This window comes from Rhopalosiphum maidis, chromosome 3, assembly GCF_003676215.2.
Source record: "Rhopalosiphum maidis isolate BTI-1 chromosome 3, ASM367621v3, whole genome shotgun sequence".
Lineage (NCBI taxonomy): Eukaryota > Metazoa > Arthropoda > Insecta > Hemiptera > Aphididae > Rhopalosiphum > Rhopalosiphum maidis.
In genome coordinates, this window is record NC_040879.1 from 9,606,317 (window position 1) to 9,628,027 (window position 21,711).

The 21,711-nt window shown below is 27.2% G+C and overlaps 1 protein-coding gene across 7 annotated transcripts in view; it reads left to right on the plus strand.

The window, feature by feature from the left end:
- Window positions 1–21,711, plus strand: part of LOC113559948 (trehalase) — a 90,466-nt gene that overhangs the window by 43,415 nt on the left and 25,340 nt on the right. For 2 of the 7 annotated variants that reach the window (XM_026965736.1, XM_026965743.2), the window contains exons 1-2: window positions 19,343–19,996; window positions 20,105–20,649. In XM_026965736.1, the coding sequence (XP_026821537.1) occupies window positions 20,522–20,649 (128 nt within the window). In that variant the 5' untranslated portion in view covers window positions 19,343–19,996; window positions 20,105–20,521. Of the gene's footprint in view, window positions 1–10,066; window positions 10,304–18,845; window positions 19,005–19,342; window positions 19,997–20,104; window positions 20,650–21,711 lie in introns of those variants that run through there. The other 5 variants (XM_026965740.2, XM_026965738.2, XM_026965739.2 and 2 more) reach the window with 5 other exon arrangements.

A 21,711-nucleotide genomic window follows, 5' to 3' on the forward strand; every position in this document is an offset into this window, starting at 1 on the left:
TACATAGTAACCAATATTTTTCTTACTAACTTAAGTTATGTTTTATATATATAAATAGCCAAAGCCAATAGATAGTTAAAAATAAATGTTTATGTTATATCTTTAAATATCGATGTAATAAAATATATAGACAGATTATCGATATAATTTAAAGAAAACATAATTAACTTGAACTATAATTTAAACAAAAAAAACGAAATTGACTTAAATAGTTAAATATATAACAGTCACTAATTATTTCTTAGAATAAATGTGTGTACTGTGTAGCACATTAATATTTTTAAAAATCATAAAATGGACTCAAGTCGTGATAGAACGATTTAGATAGTTCAATAGAATTAGCTGGTGTTTTCTATAATGTATAACATATTTATTTATTTTCCTTAGTTAGCATTTTAGAAATGAGAAAATATAAAATCATTCAAAAATAATAAAAAAACATTCAAAATATTTATAGCTCGTCATATTACTACTATAAATAAAATCTTAAAAAAAATATTAAAAGACACTATGAAAGTTTTTAAATTTTTTTAAATTATTCCAAACATGAAAAAATTCTTTAAATTTAGAACATTATACTCATTACATGTATTTCTATCATAAAAAATATTAGATCTTAAAGATATCAATAATATCATGTATAATTATGCATACCTATACTTATTATTTACCTACTCGGCAAATTTAATTGAAATGTACAACATTATTTATATTATTTTAGTGGTACTTAACTCACAACTGTTATTTAGATAATATGTTTTAGATTTTCTAAACTAAATTATGAAGTGTAGTGCACTGACTGCGCTGTTGTTAGGAATCTATTCGAGACTTTGTTTTTATAGTAATGCTTATATTATATGCATCACGCATGCCATATCCCAAATCACCTCGGTCAACTTTTATTTATGTTTGTTCAGTTATAATTAATGCACGTATATGAATATATTAGACATTTTCAAATTTCTGAGAGTATCAAATATCCACTACCTACTCTTAATCTTTTTGATATCTTATCATCAACAATTTCCTAATTTTTTTATGCGACATAATGAGATTAAAATACCATTGTGATCACTATAATATATATATGTGTATATTGTGACCATTATTATCATTTTAGGAGACTAAATTTTATTCAAATTATCAAATTTCGAGATAGAACGACTAAGTCGACTCACGCTAATATACGTTAATACTACATATACGACGCCATATTTATAATAACATGGTTTCTGAAAACATAATTATTGTAATAAAACTATTTTAATTGTTATTTGATTAAAATATGGTCTCAATGGTTTCATTGCTAGGTCAATAATTAAATGATAAACATTTGTTTAGCGTTCAATGACTTGTCATAATTAAACTATATTGAAGTACTTACATGACATTAGTATAGAAACACTTACGACAATGTTTTATTTAGAGTTTGCGTTGTAACAGATGTATGAATTAACATATTGACTAAATAGGTAGGTACATATTTTTAGCAAGTCATGAATACTCTTGAAGGTTAATAGTTTAAATTAAATATCACGCGTACGTAGGTATGTATAACAATGAGAATCGGTTAAGAAAGTAATTAATTAATAACTTTGCAATAAGAGATACCTTATCAACATTTATGATAGTATGTAAAATTCTTATATTATTTTCTATCATTTATTTTTATTTTTTATACAAACGTTAGCAACCAATGAGTGATCAATTATACGCCATTCTAATGTATTTACACACACTTTCCGATAACGGAAACATTTTAATAGACGATTGGTTCCGCTATACGTTTCTATGTAGGTGCCAGTGAGGTGAGTAGGTACTATAATATTATAGTAGGTATAAATGGTATAATTTACGTGATCTAACCTCGCGAATAACGGAACCATCTAAATCGCATTATGAACTTTTTTTTTCAAAGGAATGCATTTTAACGAGGCTGTAGTGTAATATATTGTTTATTTTACAAATATAGTATACATATTACATATTAATCATAATATAATGTTATGTATATACAAATACATAACAATATACCTTTCTGTAAATAAACATTTTTTTTTTTAATGACAATTAGAGAATTAAATACGTAGTAAAAGTTATCCATACCAGTTAATTAATATTCATTATTGTAACTAAATATTATTATCAAGATTTTGTTTCATAATTAATTTTTAATTTCTTTACTTGCACTTAAATTTTAAATTCTAAGCGTATACATTTACAATGATGTTTTTTTTCTTTCCATCGTCACATTTCGGAGCATAGATTTCAACTTTGAAGGTTGCAAGTTGGTAGCAAGTTTTATTTAAAGTAAAAATAAATAAGTAAATATCTCAGTACTTGCTATAAAAGTTATTATTAGTTATATGTAATATAAAAGTCTTATATAATTTGTAGATCTTACACATACTGTCTTAATATAATCATTTTCATTAATATGATAATTTATATCAATACATGGTATTTATTAATGTAATATTTGAGGTGTGGGTGGCGGAGCTCCCCGCCTACCATAATCTATTAAATTTTAAAACACCCCCGTAAAATAAATCCTGGATACGCTACTGTGTGTAATGATTTATCATTATTCATTGAATCCAAATTTAACATATTATTCATTACAGTGCCTTACTTTATAACAACGTACATTGACATCTATACCTACTATACAGCAGATGAGCAGTTACTTACTTTTCCCCTTTTTTTAACTTTTAAATAATAATAATACTACATTATAATTCGACAATACGCGTGCTCCCCCTTACAACTGTTTGTACTTTCCTCAGTTCTTCCTTTAATGGGATATCGTGATTTTCTATATGAAACCGTTTATGATGATGCCTCAACAAGTATAAGACTATAACATTAGTATTAAATTATTGTCTTCCGATCGTCTGAAAAATACGATCGCTCGATCAGTAATGATCCTGCAATAATATTTGGTTCACGGTTAAGTAAAGGATATACGTTAGGACATAAATTATATATTTATATACTTTATATAAATATTAATAGGTTTACCGTGAATTTAAACTCCGAATAAATAACTAAATATTTAAATTGTATTTTATATCTCGTGTTCAATTATTTTGTGTGCAATTACATATTGATATTATATTTTTTTTATAGTTAAAATAAGTAGGAATAATGATTGTATTAAATATTCAAATATATTAAGTTTGAATAAAGTACATCTACTATATTATATTTAGTAGTTATATGGGCGTATAGTATAACTGATACGGATTATAAGTATTATTATTATTGTTTCGTATGGCTTAAATATAACATTCACGGTTTAACATAAGTAACACAGTATAAAATATAGGTACAAGTAGTAAAATAGATTAATAGATAAAATATAACTAGTGATAACAGATTATATAGGTAATACGTTGACTAGAATGAGTGAATGTTTTACATAGGTCTTCAATTAAATATTTATGTCCAAGGAATTCAGCCATTACACTGCGTCTGTTGTGGCTTAGGTTCTTTCATTCCTCCTTGGTATCATTGGATAGTACATTCATCAGTGATGTGTGTAGTAGTTTGCTTTTCGTGTCCGCAATCACATCCCGGCGAGAGTCTCTGCAGTCCCCATTTGTGGAGCATGTGTCCTGTTCTTCCGTGGCCCGTTCGAAGTCTATTTAAGTGCTACCCAATCCCTTCTCGGGAGGTCAGAGTCCCGAGTAACAAGGTATAAAACGTATAGTGTTATATACCAAGGGTTAGTTTATATAAAAAAACCATAAAATTACTCTAAAAATATGTCTGTATGCTCCAAATATTATGTTAGTAAAAAAACCCCAAAAATGTTTTAAAAAAACAGTATTATAGTATTATTTTAGTATTATATTTTGTACAATTTATATAAAAAAAGAAAAATTAGTATCATGTTTAATTATTTTTTATTTATATAAATATTGAACAAATTAATATAATAATTGTGTAAAATATATAAATATATTAAACGCACTTATGTCTTTTTTAAGAATTTCTTATTGTTTTATTTATTTGGTTTTCTTTTTGTCTCGAATTGTTAAATATGTCAATATTTCTTAAATTATATGTTATTTCATAAAAATACATGGGTGTTTTAAAACGTACTTTGTGCTTATTCTCATACATATGAGTTACAAGCTACATTACACGGAGTGCGTATTCAATCGTGAAAAAATGCAACTGCATTCAAATTCAAGCCCTGTGTTCAATAATGTCATTATACTGTCGTAGGTTTGCCTATAGGCAACAATTCGAAAAAACTTCAGAGATATGCACGAATAATCGAATAATAGCAACATATAATATATTATTATACTATTTTTTTTTTTATATATATTGTCATATATACTTGTACACTCCAAGTAAAGTAGATATTTATATATTACATTGTACTCAGCTATAATGTATACATACTTACATATAATATGCGTGTACCTATACTGTTTAGTCGCGAAATATAGGTATACTGTATACATATATAAATACAATATACTTTAGTCGTGGTATAGCGTTGCGTGGTTGTCGCAAGTGAAATTGTGCACTGTAATATTGATATATAATAATAATAATGAATAATGATAATATTGTTATATTATACACATATTATAATATAGTATAGTGCCTAATTTTTGGCCCATGGCGAAGTGACTTCCAGAAAGTCGTTTGTTTAGGATAATGTTATTAAAGTGTGTACCTATATTATAAATAATATATTGTATTCATACGACATAATTATATAATGTAGTAGGTATCTATTATTAAATATTATATATAAATAATAATATGTATTATATACACTTGAGTTGGTATTTACATCGTCCCGTCATCTCGTTCTCGTGATTACTGCAAAACGATTTTTTTTCACCAGGAAAAGAACTGGACGAAGGCTAAATCGATTTATTAACACTGCTCACATGCACACGCACTGCGTGATGGCGTGGTGCACGTTTAACAGTATTCGCGCGGTACATAATATATTATATATAGGCAAGCAATAACACACACACACATAAAATATAAATATATATATATAGATAAGTTAGGTTAGTTGGTTGGTAGGCTAATGTTTGTTTTACACATTTTAATACATGTAAGTACCTACTAGATATATATATTTTATTTAATACATAAATATATACATCGAAATTTGCCAATTGTAATGTCAGCATTTGCTGATAATGATATGTGTCTAAAGTATAATATATACAAATAACACATTAAACTTATTTATAAATAAATAATATCATTGTATACCTATTATTCCACATAATTTGGTTTATATTGGTACATACGTATAAATAAATTATTTAACCTAAGTGCGTGTGTTTGCGTGTACATTATAGTTGTCGACAGTGACGACTTGCGGTGGGGAGACGATTTTCGTTGACCTTGCGTGAACCTTGGGAAGTGGCATCGTTATATTATTACATTTTATTATTATTGTCGCAAGTTCTTTTCGTTATTATTATTATTACTTTATATCACATTCCCCCTGTCCGAAACGAACCTGTCGTACAGGAACAGCGTTTTACAATATTGTAGTAATGTATATATTAGTAATATATAAATTATATTATAATGTTAGTATGGTAAAATACTAAATAGAACTATTCACGAAATATATCCAATACTAAATCATATCGTAATATTATAAGTACTAGATTTATGACATGATGTTTAAAAAACATACAATATTTATTTTTTTTAAAAACGCTCTAAAAATCCCAAAATAACCCCATTATAAAAATACCGTACACAAATGTACTTTGTTTTATAAAAAGAAATTGGTCTTTTTCTACTTGCTAGTTTTTTATGGAACATGCCATATTTGTATTACTTATAGCTATAAATTTATAAACAATGTGAATTCGGTATCATTATGTAGTCACTAAAGCGTGTAAAGTGGCGAATATACAACAACTCCTTTACTCTACTAATAATTACATATACTTACATTATTGTCGTGTATTAATAATATTTTAGAATTATTAGATAATCACTATCATCGCGTATCATTAAAGTGTGCCTCCTATTGAATATTAAAAGTAAACAGACAAACGTCGCCGCCACCGCGATCCACATAATGCCTGGGTCCTGTACTCCGCTGTAGTTCCTCATTATATAGGTACTAGGTAGGTAGGTAGGTAGGTAGTTACTACACACATCGCTAAATATTTGATAACAATATATTATGTTTATTATTAAATATATTAGGTAGGTACTGTTATTATTACGTTTACGGTTTGCATATTATGTGTTGTATTATTATTATTTATTTCGACTAGTTGCCAGCTATCCTTTCCAGTTGGCAGCCACATATATTATATCTATTATATATTGTCTTGTTTGCCGTTTATATGCATCGCATCATTATTTAGGTATATGCAGTATACTATATAGGTGGGTTAGGTATAGGTGTATAATATTGTATACACTACACATTATTGATATTCGTTCGATAGGGCGGTGGATGGCGGCGCGCAAGAGAAATATTTCTGTTTTCGACTGTCGTCGTCCTCGTCCGCAGGTTCAACGGTTTCTTTCGAATGTGTGCGATGCGTTTTGTTTTGTTTGTGCTCTTTTCATACTGTAGGCTTCCGCAGCTCCAATCTGCGCGGACATTCCGTCGGCGAAACACATCACCGACTCGGTAGTTTTGTCACTATGGTATTTCGCGCATGTGCAACAAATCTTCTAATGCGTCTCAATAATATAAGAGTTATATTATATATCTACTTACACACCTCAGTAGTAAGTATACTTATCTAATAGAAGTTATGGTAATATTACAACCTAGGAATTGATAAATTATTATTATAACATTTTCGAAAATGTAATTACATATGGATTTATGAATTATATCAAAAACTTGATTTTAGATGTATACTAACCATACTATATACCTATTAGGCAACTTATAGATTAATACTTATATAATTCAAAATGTATTACATACGTCATACCAGTCATAAACAAATTTGAAAAAATATATCACCGTTCTACTCAATTTAAATTTCTTGATATTGGCACTTCACTGATAATCAAAAATAAACACTAATATTGTTACGATTGATAATGTTTTCTCGGATTCATCAGTTTTCGATTCACGATCCATTTTCCATGAAAAACAAATCAAGTATTCATAATCTATGACATCGATGCTAGTTAAACATCTAATATAAATATAATATTATTCTTCAGTCAGTGTTTGCAAATAATTATTTGTCACCATATCATCTTCAAAAATATTAGATTCAGTTTAAATTATGACTTTTATGATCAATCACAATACTACCAATTTTCTCTACTGCAGATTTCAATGTTTTTTTACATTGTTTGTAATTAGACAACAACGTTCATACGTTAATTAAGTAATATGTATATATTACTACTTGTAATTACGCAAGTAACTTCAATAAACAATAACAACTGAAGATTTAATTGGATAGAAAAATTACGTAATCACCTTTCTCTAGAAGTTCCAAAAAGTCCGTAATTATAAATCCGAGAATTAATCAAACACACTGCACAAGTCATTGTGCATTCCTATTATAAGATTGAGAAAAATAAATTCTTACCTTTCTGCAGGTCGACAGCTTGTAGAACTTGTAGAATCCTAGTTGAAATTGTAATATTAGGTAATGCATCTTTAATAAGCGAAATAAATAAAACATACTTACGTATTATTGGTTATAAAGAAGGCAAGCGTTGACGGGAAGACTCAATGCCGGGGACTTGATATTTTCATATTGGTGTCCACGTACTGAAGAAGTAATGTCTTGGTAACCTTTTAGCAGGTGACGCTATATTTGAACTTCCAAAGACTATAATCTATTTCTTCGGAGGCAAGTTCATTTTCAGCTATCCGTCGTCTTGGCGGAAATATATATAGCGACTCATTTACTATTAAGAAACCATAAAAGACATATCGATTTACTATTATATGTAAAAATATAATGATATTAGGTATGTTTTAGTTATTTTCGTTAATAGTGGCTACTCATTTGTTGTGGTCGTTAAACGAGCCATGATTTATTATGTTTAAAATAAATCTTATAATTTTAGACACAGAAAGAAAGAACCTGCTACTATTTAATATTTATAATTGAATAAAAATAAAAGGTTTATGTCTATATAATGTATATAGAATAAAATATAAACTGGGTGAAATTACCAAGCTTCGCCCGAGTGGTATATTTATTCATATAATTTTATTTGTTGTATATCCATGTATAAATAGATACTATTTAGTTAAATTACAAGCTAGCTTACATATGTTTTTATTTATAAATTTAATTGTATCTATCATTGATGAGTCTTATTTTTTGGCGTATAAACGGTTCTTCCATTATTGCACATATTTTGTTGTATATATATATATATATATATATGATATATCATATTATAGCGTATAGCTGTACATCAATTTCCTATTATCAACTTATAAACTACTCGAACACAAAGATGATGTCTAGAATTCGGAAACAAAATAAAAAATGGTGACGTGACGAGACTTATTTCGAACTGATAAAAAAAAAATCAAAAATATTCAATTGCGTCATTGAAAAAGTAAAACATTCAATACACACCCTCCTCCCTGTCTTTTTCAAAAATAAAAATTAGACTAATTTATTCACGGGAAAGGAAGTATTTGGAATAACTGTGAAAAAAATCACAAAAATGTTCAATTGTCTTAGTACTATAGAAAAACTGGAACATCAACACATATTTTTTACATATAGGTACACTATAAATATTAATAATATATACCTATGTGGCTATGTTTAAAGATATATTATTAGATATGCATTGAATGACTAATAGTTTTCATTTGTTAACAAATTTATAATGTTTTAAAGTAAAATTCCAATATAGGAGACTGAGTAAAAGAACAAAGATAAACACTACTTGTTAGCTAAGGATATTTTTACTCTTATAAAACATATATACTTTTACCCAGCAAAATCTATGCCTCAGAATTGTCACCGAGTTTTTGTTAATAATGATTAATTACTGAAAAAAAATCAACATAAATTATTTTGCTGCGTTGTAGCCGTGTAGGCTGTTATACTATTTTAAGTATTTTAAGTATAGCCTGTTCAAATTTTCAACGTTTAAATATTATAAACCTTTGTTGTAATTTGTACCTATGTTCAACAACAATATCCTTTAAAAATTGATATATATAAATTGGTTTTATCTTCTCTTTACCCTAGTGAGCTATTTACCTATCAGTTTTAAATGTTTTAATGATACAATTCAAACATTATGTTTCATAAGCACCTTTTACACGGTTTGTCTTTAAAAAACAAAATCGAGATTCAAAGGAAAAAACAATTTTAGGTATTTATAGTTTTCTATTTTTTAATGTTCCGAATGTACCACGCATTACTTATTTGATAATAATACGCGTTTCGTAAAAATAACAGTTATTCAGCGTGGTAAATAATTACGCGTGTCACAACTTATTAGGGATGGAATGTACAGATTTGGCACGACGTAAACGGAGAGTAGGAAAATTGATCTCTCGTATAGTTGCTCTTCCATGAGACACCGGGCACTTACCTACCATGATATTTAGTGCGGTATGCGGTTACGTACTGTTGAGAAATCGTGTGTATTAATAATGTATATATATATAGAAGAACATAGTCGGGCGACCGAACAAGCTTACATCAGCAAACAATTGCTTAAATTAAGACGGAAATCGGCATCCCACGCTCGTGTCAAATTGTTAAAATAGCACGACGACGAACCCGCGATTAAATTAAATAACGTTATGCTCGATTAAATGATATCATATTATAATATATATATTGTTCATTTATATACTCTCATCATATAATATCTTCGATCATTCGTGATTCCATAAACCTCCAATCATCATTCATCATAATATCATACGGCTATTATTATTATTATCATCATCATCAGCAGCAACAGCATTACAACTATTATTAATGCGCCAACCTCTCTTCCATTCGTCGTCTTTAGTCGGCATTGTAGCTACGACGACGACGGTGGTGGAAGTGGCAGCAGTGGCGGTGACCGTAGCCAAAGAAAATAATACGACGAGCGGCACGCGGCACAGTAACGTCGATTGCCGTCACGAACGTAATTTTTGCAGTTCCGTCTTCACGTTTTGATTTTATTTTAGTTTTTCACCGTTTCTCTCGTTCCGATTACTGGTCAATTCTTCATTTTGTTAATCCACCGTCATACACATTTCGATCTCGTCGACGTCATCGTTATTGTCAATGGCCTCAAGAAACTGCTGCTGCAAATTGGCTGCAGTAAGTAGGTACACTGTACTTAGCAATAACTAGTAATGAATATTATCTTGTTTAATCGTATTTAACCTACCAAGGTACTACAATATATTTTCAAATGCTATATAATTTGCTATTTAATGCTTTAAATGTTTCATTTTCGGCAGCACGCACATCTATTTCGTCAGTACCTTTACGAATAATTCACATAAGACATTTGAAATAATAACAATATTCGTTATTTCCTCCGTTACCTGCGGTAACTGTATTTCAGGCAGTTCTTGTGTGTTTATAATATCATAGATTAATATTACTCTATGGTTTATACCGGCAACAATGATAACGGAATCGTTGAAATGTCTGATAAGATAAAAATAAAAAATGATTTGCCCTTGAAAGTAAAGTCTAGTAATTTAGTCGATTTATTAACAGTTGTGAATTTATGATTTCTTTCATACTTCATATATGAGTGCATAAAAGTTTTACGCGTTAATAGAAATAATAGTACCTAGTTAGTAGTCACCGAAAGTATATTTAACGTACAGAACTACAGAGTACATAGCGTTATAATATCTTGTTATGTTAGCGAAAGAATAGTGATCTACTTTATTATTAAAAAGATTATAAATTATTATTTTAATTTCGACGTGTACAAAAATAGTTGTCAAATTGAAACGGGTGTCTAGCTACCGGCTCTATCTATGTTTTTAAACACAAGCGAAATTGATAATATATTCCTATATACATGCAATCGTGTGTATTACCTGCCGTATTTTCTTACGTAATGATTGATGATGGATGCATTGGTGAATAGATTAAATCTGTGGTAATTTTAATTATAACTAGATAATTATTTATGAGCTCGATTAGAAATTTAACTAAATCTGTAGACTATAATAACTAAAATGTTATTTAAATAGTTCAAAAAATAATTCATTTCTAATCATGTACTACTTAAATATAGCTCTGGTAATTTGGATAGAATTGAAAGAGTATAATTTAATTTCAATGTGTATAGTTAAATTTGGATAACGAAAAATAATTATTTATTTTATTTTATACTTATTGTAGTTCCCATATCTAAACAGGATTTATTATTTTCATGATAAAAATCCTAACTATTTAAATTGTTTTTCATAATTGTCTATCAAGTTTATTATGATATACTCATTATATTATGTATTAAGTATATTATTATTAATTTGTAGATAAAATACTAAAATTGGTAGAAACTAACTAAAATAATGTTAAACACATTTTTCAATTATTTAAAGTTACACAGCTATTAAATCTTAAATTATCAAAAATATAATGATTAAAAAAATTACTAATATTATATTTAAGCAGATGGCCATTATCAAAAGTTCAACTATATTATATTATTATGATAAGACTAATTTACGATTAAGTCATATTAATGACTTGTGTATTTATTTTCAGTGTCGTCTGTATTAATCATTAAACTCATTTCTTCTAATTCAATTTTTTTTTTTAAATCTGAGTTTTGTAATTTATTTACTGTATTGATAGACTCAAAAGTAAGACCCTTCTTAAAGAGAACTATGATGGTAATTAATTTAAAAACATTACAATTATACATCATATTTTATGTTAATTAAAATTTTAAAATATTTAACTTTCAAAGATGATTTTTTTTAAAAATAAATTTAAATTTAATTAGATATTTGTATTTTTTAGAAGATCAGGTCTTAAAATTTATCTTAAACACTCAAATGATTGAAAAAAAAGTGACCTTCACCGTACAAGATGGTTTTTAGGAGATCAGTGGGGTAGTGAGGATTTGGATAATATGTAAATAATAAAAATAATGATGTATGGTAATTATAATCAGTAAATGTTATAAAAGTTTTAAGATATAAAATAATAAAATGTAAAAACGGTTTTTAGAAAAAAGAAGGAAATAATTTTTCGGCAGATTTTCTTGTATAATTTTAATTTCCCCACTCCACTAAAACTTTTTTTAAAACCACAACTGAGCCATTTAATACATCCTATATGTTTATAGTAGGTATGTATATCGTGACTGTCAATTATTGTTTTGACGATGACGTGATTATATAATGATATAATTATACATCGATTTATGCTATAATTATAAAGATGGCCCAATCATGGTTAATTAAGTTTTATCAATTATAAGATTTTGACGTACTATAATTTTAAAATGTACACAGATATCTAATGTATTAGTATAATTGTATTGTATCTTATATACAATTGTATAATATAACCTTTACTTTTTTATTAGATGAAAAATTAAAATAACAATTATAACATTTGTCTACGACTTTACGTTATGTTATTGTTATCGAAACCAAATAAACAGGCATGCCAGTTAGATAACACTGCACAAAATGTTCCCCAGACTTGGAATATTCGCTAAAATATAGGTCGCTATAATAATAATTTTCATTGACATCAATACACTGTTGATATCGTTTTTTCTATACCCAAAGAACAAACGCAAACGTAGTGATTGTAAAAATGAAACTTTAACTTAGTTAATTTAGTCGTAATTGTTATTAGATACTTAATATTTTTTAAATTTTTGTATCATAAAATATTACTATTTGTCGAAAACAATAGTTCTTAAAACTTTACATATATTATACATATAGTTACAGTCTGACGTTAAAATGACGTAGGTTAGGATTTATTTAAATTTAAAATACTTTAAATAAGATCGGAAGTTTAATAACTTTGGCAACATATTGTCTTGTTTTTGAAAACGCTTGGTTTTTTAAAAATAATTTGGCATAGGTGATATTCTACTAGTAGAGATAATTTTAAAATTATTTTAGCCAAATATTAAGTAGAATTTTAAAGAAGTGCATTTAACGAATTATAATTATCCATGTTACGTATATATATATATATATATATGGTGACCAGATATGAAAATTAAAAAAAAAAAATTTTTTTGGTAAAAATACAATGTGTAAAGTTTGAATAAATAAATACAAAAATTTGTTAATGTGTAGGAAACATATTTATCATACAACAAATTAAATAAACTATGCTACCAACCATATTAGATTGCATTACTTCGAACCATAAAATATAAATTAATACCAAGTTATAAAAATCATAAATATGTATTAACCCATATTTTCAAAAAAAGAGTACAATTTTATATACTTAAGATTATTGTTAAGGACACTGGACACTAGGACAATAGGACATGTATCAAAAAAGAGTACTGTCCTACGAAAAATAGTACGTTTGGTCACCATCCGTATATATTTTCGTAATAATTGTACTAGTTGTTAATCTGTTGGTCGAATTATGAATTATTTTCTTTTCTAAATGTATTAGCGTTTAAATTTTTATTATTTAGTAAGTTAAATGAACACCGGCCCTTCAGGATTATCAGTCAAGTATTTCACAATAATGATCATCAGTGCAATTTGCAATTTGCACTGATGATCATTATTGATTGCACTATTAGTTTTTAGCGTTCAATGGACTCTGAAAATGTATAATATCTAGCTATAGTGCCCTTTTACTAAGGATGTGTTTTTATACTGTATATATATAATACATGTTATATAAATGTGTATTTCTAGCATTGTTAAAATTATTGAAATTTTAATTATTTTTAGAGTATTATGTTTTGTTGAAGTTTATTTAAACATTGATAGGTTACATTAAATACATTAAAAGGATAAATGAAAAAAAAATTACTTGTATCATTAAAAACCAAACATGTGAAAGATCTCGCCTCATCTTCGATTATCGATTTTCATTTTCATTCACCTTCTCGCTTTAAAAAGGAATAAACATTTTTTTATAGCATTAATAATAATGTATACAGAATTTCCACGATATTATATATTCAATTTTTTTTATAGTTTCCATTGTGTTAGAAAGATAAATAGCTTCCTGGTTGAGCCACTGCATAAAAAGTCTAAGAACTCCATTTAAGACTCATCTGTACATTTTATGGGAGTACGTAGGTATTCCTACATTATTATTAACATCCTAAGAAAACCATAAAATATCGATTAATTTTCACTTTCGAAAACTTGACTATTATTTTTTTTTCTCAACAATAATCACTAGATAATAATTTAACAATGGCTATTTTTAAAATAATAAAATTAATTAAAAATATTTGAAAAAAATACTTTAATTGCCATATTTCTAGAGACAAATTAACCATTTATCAATTATACCAAATGTGTATCTACAAATGTTCTTTTTTTCATTTAATATCATTCTATAATGAAGTTGCAAGCTGTTTTAATTCTTATACTTTCTACACCAGGCTTTCTCCCTCATGTTTATGCACAGAGTATATATATTATTTGAAATAATTTATCTCCATTATTCTTTATATACTTCTAAATAACATTTAATCGAATAAGAATTATAATAAGTTAACTTTTATTATTAATTATTATATGTAATTTATGTACAATTAATAAACGTATAATAAGTATAAACAATTATTATTAACGTTGTATTAATATATTATACTTATTAAGTATTTGAAGATATCGATTTATTTCTATTTATTGTAAATTAAATAATAACTGGTAAATTAATCGTAAAAAATATCCCAAATGTCATGCACGATTATTGCATTTATACGTAATTTATATAAACTCAATATGTTTTTCAGTATTTTTATGGTTTTATATTCATAAATACGAACAACCAACAGGTTATAACATACTCGTTTTTTAATGGCTTTACATAATAATATGGTTTTTAATGTGTATACAAGTATAATGCCAATCTTGATTTGTTTAAAATAAATAGAAACAATATAAATCTTACAACTTAATTATTTGTTAATATATTTCATGTAAAATCCTAAAGTAAAAATTATTTTAAACTCGTGTCCTTTAATTATTTGTGTACAACTATATGTCTATATTATATTATCTCAAATAAATAAAATTTATTAGTGTATCAACAATCAACATACAATTCAACTATTATTACATCTCTTCAAACATTGTTTATTTAATGGATTATCATCCATAAAGTAAACTACTATACTAGTTGTTTATTTTTATAATGTGTGATTTCTAACAATAAAATATAAGTATATATTGCGGTTTATGATATGGGAAATGTGGGTTTTAATTTTAGAATAAAAAACAAATTTATTCTATTTTTTAATCGTATGAACTACGAGCATTAAAATCAACGTAATATTTAAATAATCAAAAATACTAATAATATATATTACATTTTATGTTTCTTATCTGAAATTGACTGAAACAGTGATATAATAATATATACACACAATTATTAATAATTACTTAATTATTTTAATTATTATATCACGTTGTTTTTAATTAAAACTATAAAAAAAAAAAAGTAAATAATATACATTTTGTAATATTGAATTTATCAGGACATTTGCTAAGTTGTTTTTTTTCAAATTATTTTTAACATTTTAATAATTAAATCATTTTTAATGTGTCTTGTTATTTAAGTTTTATGATATGATTTTATTTTGATCATCTTCAACAATAAATCATCTTTAGAAAAAATATTTCTTTGTATAGTATAAAATATTTATAATTACTACTATTTATGCGTTAAGTTATTGTAAAATTGTAATCATTAGTTTCGCTTCTGCAAATCGTACTATTAAAATTATTTATAAAGTAAATGGTAACTGGAGAATATTAATTCTATACAATTATGTTAACAAATCAAATTTAACTCTAATTTACCTGGATAATATGTATATTTTAAAATTAACTTACATGAGATATATTATTGTAAATAATGTATGTTACTTTAAGTACCTAAGAATCTAACTATGTTTTTATGAGTTTATTTAAAGTGACGTCACTCTTAATTTATGCTTTCGGATTTAAAACGATTTGTATGTATTGCTCTACGGTAAACGAAATTGCTTTTATTATTTTCTATTAGCCTTGGTAATATTTCCTTTAGGCCTCAAAGAGTGCGAAAATATCAAGGTCAAGTTGGTTAAATACTCATGTTTTTTTAATCTCGTGTTTTTAAATTATACGAGTACTTTTTTTTACAAATTAGAATATTACAGCGTAATTAAGAAATTTTTTTCACTTAAATTTTATTATAATGTTTTAATGTTTATATATTAATAGCTCAAAATAAAGGTTAAATCTTAAGTAGTTAAAACCTAACTGTAATCATTAAAAAATCATTATTATTATTCAAGCTGATTTATTTTAATCTAAAGAATTTTTCGAAGAAGCTAACAGTTAAATTCATATTATAATATTTATTATATTATTATATAAATATTTAAATTTAATAATATTAATATGACATGAATAACTGATACTAAAATTATTGATTTCAATATCTTGTTTTTATGGTATTTTTTACATTAATACCAATTTGGTACTAAATATATAGATATGTTTTAAATGACCTGAATATATGATAATTTTACTTTAAGTTTGTTATTCGTTTTTCTCGCATATAAATATGGAATATTTTTTAAATAAGTGTATGATGCTAATAAACTCAACTTTATCAAAACATAACATAGGTTACTCCTGTTTCAAGTCACGGGCCTAATACAAAATATTAATTATGTATAAATACACATACCTATATAAGTGAGTACTTACAGTAGTGTTGATATTTAAATAATTTGTAGTCCTATAATTTTAACTCAGAAACTAATAAAACGAATCAGATGAAACATAAAGCTCATAGCTATTAATTATTATAAATATCAAATTATTTATTATATTAATTTATTTCTTTTGTAGATTTTTATTTTATGGCTTTCAATTACATAATTTATATAGGTATTAGGTAGTTATGTAAAAATGTATTAAATAATTATTATAAAATACCCAGCATCTATTATAAGAAGTTGACATAGTTTGTCTTATAACCAACAATGTACTTATTAATTGTAGTTTACTCAGTATAAATTAATAGTATGATATATTTAATTATTATATGTAGTTATTGAATGTATTAAATAAAAATGTGTTTCACTGAAGAATTTTTTTAAAATTTATTTGAGTAAATGCAGTTTAAAGTTCGCAAATTTTATCCTTGTACCATTGATTTCTAATTTATCTGAGGTTAATTCAAAGTAATTACTTTGTAGGCCATATTCAAAAAACCTCAAAATATGTTTCAAGTATGCACGACGTGTAAGCAACTCATGGCTATGTCATACTTTACAATACATTTAATTGATAAATTATAATTTAGAAAATATATTTATATATTTTAGCTGTAATTATTAATTATCTTATGAATAATGCGAAATAGTTTTTCTAATTTTTCTTAGATGCGAGTATATTATATTTCATAGAACTTATTATACTACCTATATATAAATATTATGCATAAATCATTGTTCTTATAATTAATAAATATGATAAAATTTGATTATTCCAGTGCAGGCTATTGGTTTTGGTATTATGAATTTCATTAGATTTAATCATAAATATGGATGATATGTATGGTGTATGAGAAGACGTGACCGAATTTCATCATGTTTATCCATGGCCTATGCTGCAACGGAACAATTTTCTCGCATCTTCATACTGTTCATATGTTAACGACATAACGATTTTGCATACAGGCACTAAAGAGGATTACCTAAAAAGATTAATTTACCTTTATATGTATCTGTTTGTGCTGTATATACTTGTAGATAATAAATAATAAGTATATCTACAACTAATATATATATACAGATTAATAAATAAAAATTTCGAAGTATATTATTAGTTTAAAAATTTAAATGTTTTCTAATTTTCTTTCGTCAATATTAAAAATATTCATATACCCCTTGTATTATGAAATATAATTATTTTTATAAAAGAATTTTATGATTTACTCGAATAAAATAGGTCGAATTAATGGATATTGGACATTATACATTTTCATAAAATCGCACTCTGAGTTTACTGTTTCTAATAAATCGTACGATTACCATTAACTTTAATACTTATCCATTAGGTTTCTGTCGGAATTTCCATTTAATAGCGTGAAATCGCGTAATATATTGTTAATGATACAACTATTCGTATATTACTGCACAAACGTTTTAAAGAGTCGCGAGAAACCTCACATTTTCTATGAGGTCGACTGTCGAGACATCATCCAGAAACTATTTTATAGCGATGGATTTTTATCTGAAAAAAAATATCACTGAATTTATAATATGTACTATGTAGGTAGGTAGCAATGATACAGTCAAAAACGTCTTGAAACAGTTAAAACCAACACATTTTTCTGGAAATGGGATGCACATGGAATCCAAATTATATTCTGTTACATATTTTAATCGTGAAAAAACAAATGACAATTGGCAATAAGTAATAATTAATAATTGATTGTAGTCGGTCGCTGGCACTATATGAAATATCAAACATCCACACGAATGAATAATTAGTATAATCGACAGTAAAGGTTATCTAGGGCCTTGGCAATCGAGATGATATGGTTATTAAAATAATAACAGCCGTCTTATAGTTTTGACATTTTCCACACATACGATTATTTCTTCGTCTTTGTAGTAGGTAGTCGTCTGACTGCGCTGCAGTAATCGTCGTGGTCTGTGGCGTTTCGGACCCGATTATGTGAGTGTGTGCCTCTCATTATATCGTACCTACCTATTTTATTATATAATCTGTGATATTATTACAATATCATGTACCTAGTTTAATGCGCGTCACGTATTATCTAATCGACAACGATGATGTTATTATTATCTGCATATCACCGGTAAGTGGTATTTTTTGACAAAACATTAAACTATTATATTATATTTTTATACTGACCGTAATACAATTTAATAATAAACAATAATAATTCAATAATAATCGCACGTTGCAGCAGAGTATATCGCGCGCGTGCGAGTGAGTGAATATCGAGTGTGTTGCGTGCGCGAACGTTCGTTTTTGCGTGTGTGCGCGCGCGATTACAATCTCCCTCTAATTTATGCAATGGCAATAATAATTCGCGACGTCGTCGGCGGTGGTAGGGATATTTAGTGAACCAAGGCAGAACGGCGCGGCGGCCGCGGCAACGACGGTGGCGGTAGACTCGGCTGTCAGTGCCGATTCTGTGGAGTGTCTGCGCCAACCGAAAAAAAGCACAGGTCCACACACGCAGACGAGAAACACGAATTAGAAAAAAAATTCAATACAATCTTACACACACACACACGACCGAAATTATTTTTTGCGACTGTGTCGTCGAGTGGTTGACAACGACGATTAGCCACTACGCTACAGCACATTACTTCGGCGACGACGACGACGACGACACCGCCGAGATCGTGTCCCCGTGCGCGCGGGTGTCTGAAAATTGAATAATAATAATAATATAAATTATTACTATTATTTATTAATTTTTATTCTCCGCTGTGTGTGATTTCTGTGCGTGTTTCCGAAGTGTGGTGTCGTGTGCGAGCGTTGTTTCTCAACCCGTTTCGGTGGCCGCGGACGACCGCAGCAGACGGACGCACGAATATCGAACATTTTCAATAATATTGCTGTTTCATTGTATTTAATTTTATAATTTTTTTTTTGTTATTTGAAATACATACGTAAGCGCGTTTATGTGTATATTTATAAATAAGCACATATATTTTTACACTACGTATGAGTTCATCGTATACATAGATTAAATTCGTCGTGTACCTATATATATCAAGTCACGAACAGACGAAAATATATCATACCACAGAGAAGATATCCCAACTATATATAATCGTACTGTTTATATTATTTTTATTTAATTATTTTTTTTACTCATTTATTTTTATGTTTTATTTTGTTTTAATACACACGTCCTATGTAAACTCTCCACTCTGTTTCCAGGGCCCGAGTACAGCCACTGAGCCACCGGCGCGTTAGCAAACTGAAGACACTAGTCAACACTACTGGAACGCTAGGTGGCAAATCAGCAGCTGCGTCAAAGATTGTTACAAGGAAGTAAGCTCTCGACAAAACACACATTTTCATCCCCGTTGGTTTCAAGAATCTAACTAAACTTATCGAGGCCAAAAATTTATATTTTAATTTATTATAAAACAAAAATAATGATAAGTAATAATAATAATTTATAAAAATTACAAGTCGTCATTTTGCTGAGAAAATAAGCTTAATCTGTGATAGTGTTATTTTTTATTTAAATACCGTTTTTAAGTATCATTATTATTGAGATCACATATAGTTTTCGTTTTTATTTTAATTTTTATTTCGCTTCGTAAAGTTATCGAGAAAACAATTAATAAAATGCCTCAAAGTGCGGGCGTACTTACAAATTCTGTTATGATAACTTTAATACTACTGATCAGTTCCTTGTGTGGATGTTGGAGTACTGATGCGGATCAACATGTTGCTTCGTCTCCCACATGTGACAGGTAAGATAGGTCTAAAATGCCATTTTTATTATCTTCCATTAATTGCATCCATTTGGCACAGATGATTTAATTTTATTGCTTTAGTTAGTATATATTGTTAGTTTACTTAACTTAAAAATTATGATTTATAAATTTTATTATCTTTTAGTTTCATTTTAATATTCTAAAAAAAAACTCGCCGTGTACAAATTTGGAGGATAATAATGTTGATTGGCCTTCCTTGCGCGAGTTATTAAAATTCCAAACCTCGTTTGTGCTCCTATTCTCGTTATACTTAATTTCATAGCTACAGTATATTGAAGAAATAATTTTGGAGATAGAGATTACAAGTCCTTAAATTTAATCTTCCTGGATTCAAAAATATTCTCACGAGTTTTTAGAGTTACAATATTTGTAATAATAATAAAAAAACATATGGATATATAGTAGTCGTAAATAACAGTCATAACTAAGATTTGTAAATTTAACACGAATTATTAAACTATTTGACATAGTCGAGTTTGTCAATCTCATTAAATTTTCTACATAATGCTATTTAACGCGATTTCATATCATACATATTCTCCGTACCTACTTCTTTGATATATTTGGCGTTTCATTGCTTATTTTTTACTTTAATATTATAATAATAAACCTATCGAACAAGTAAACGCCATATTGCATAATTTCTTTCTTTTTTGATAAGGATAAAAACAATATTACATTAGTAATATTGGCCAAAAAATAAAAAATTCCATGCAATCTCGCCGAATAAATTTTATATAAAACCAACGAGTTGGCCTGTTTACCCCCTCCGGGACATGCCGGGACGCCCTGACTGGTAACTTTAAGTTGTTTTTTTTTTTTACTTCTCCTTTCTAGGCGATCTCTGTCTATACATTATAACTTGTTTAATATGAACCAGCTCCCGCATTGAATTAAAATATTAATTCAAGGTTTATATATGATATTTATCTTGGCCGTCACTTATTTTTAGTGTACTAACCATTGAAATTTCAACTCGAAAATTATACATAAACATAAAGTATTGCAAACACGTTCTCAGAGAATTCTATACAATGT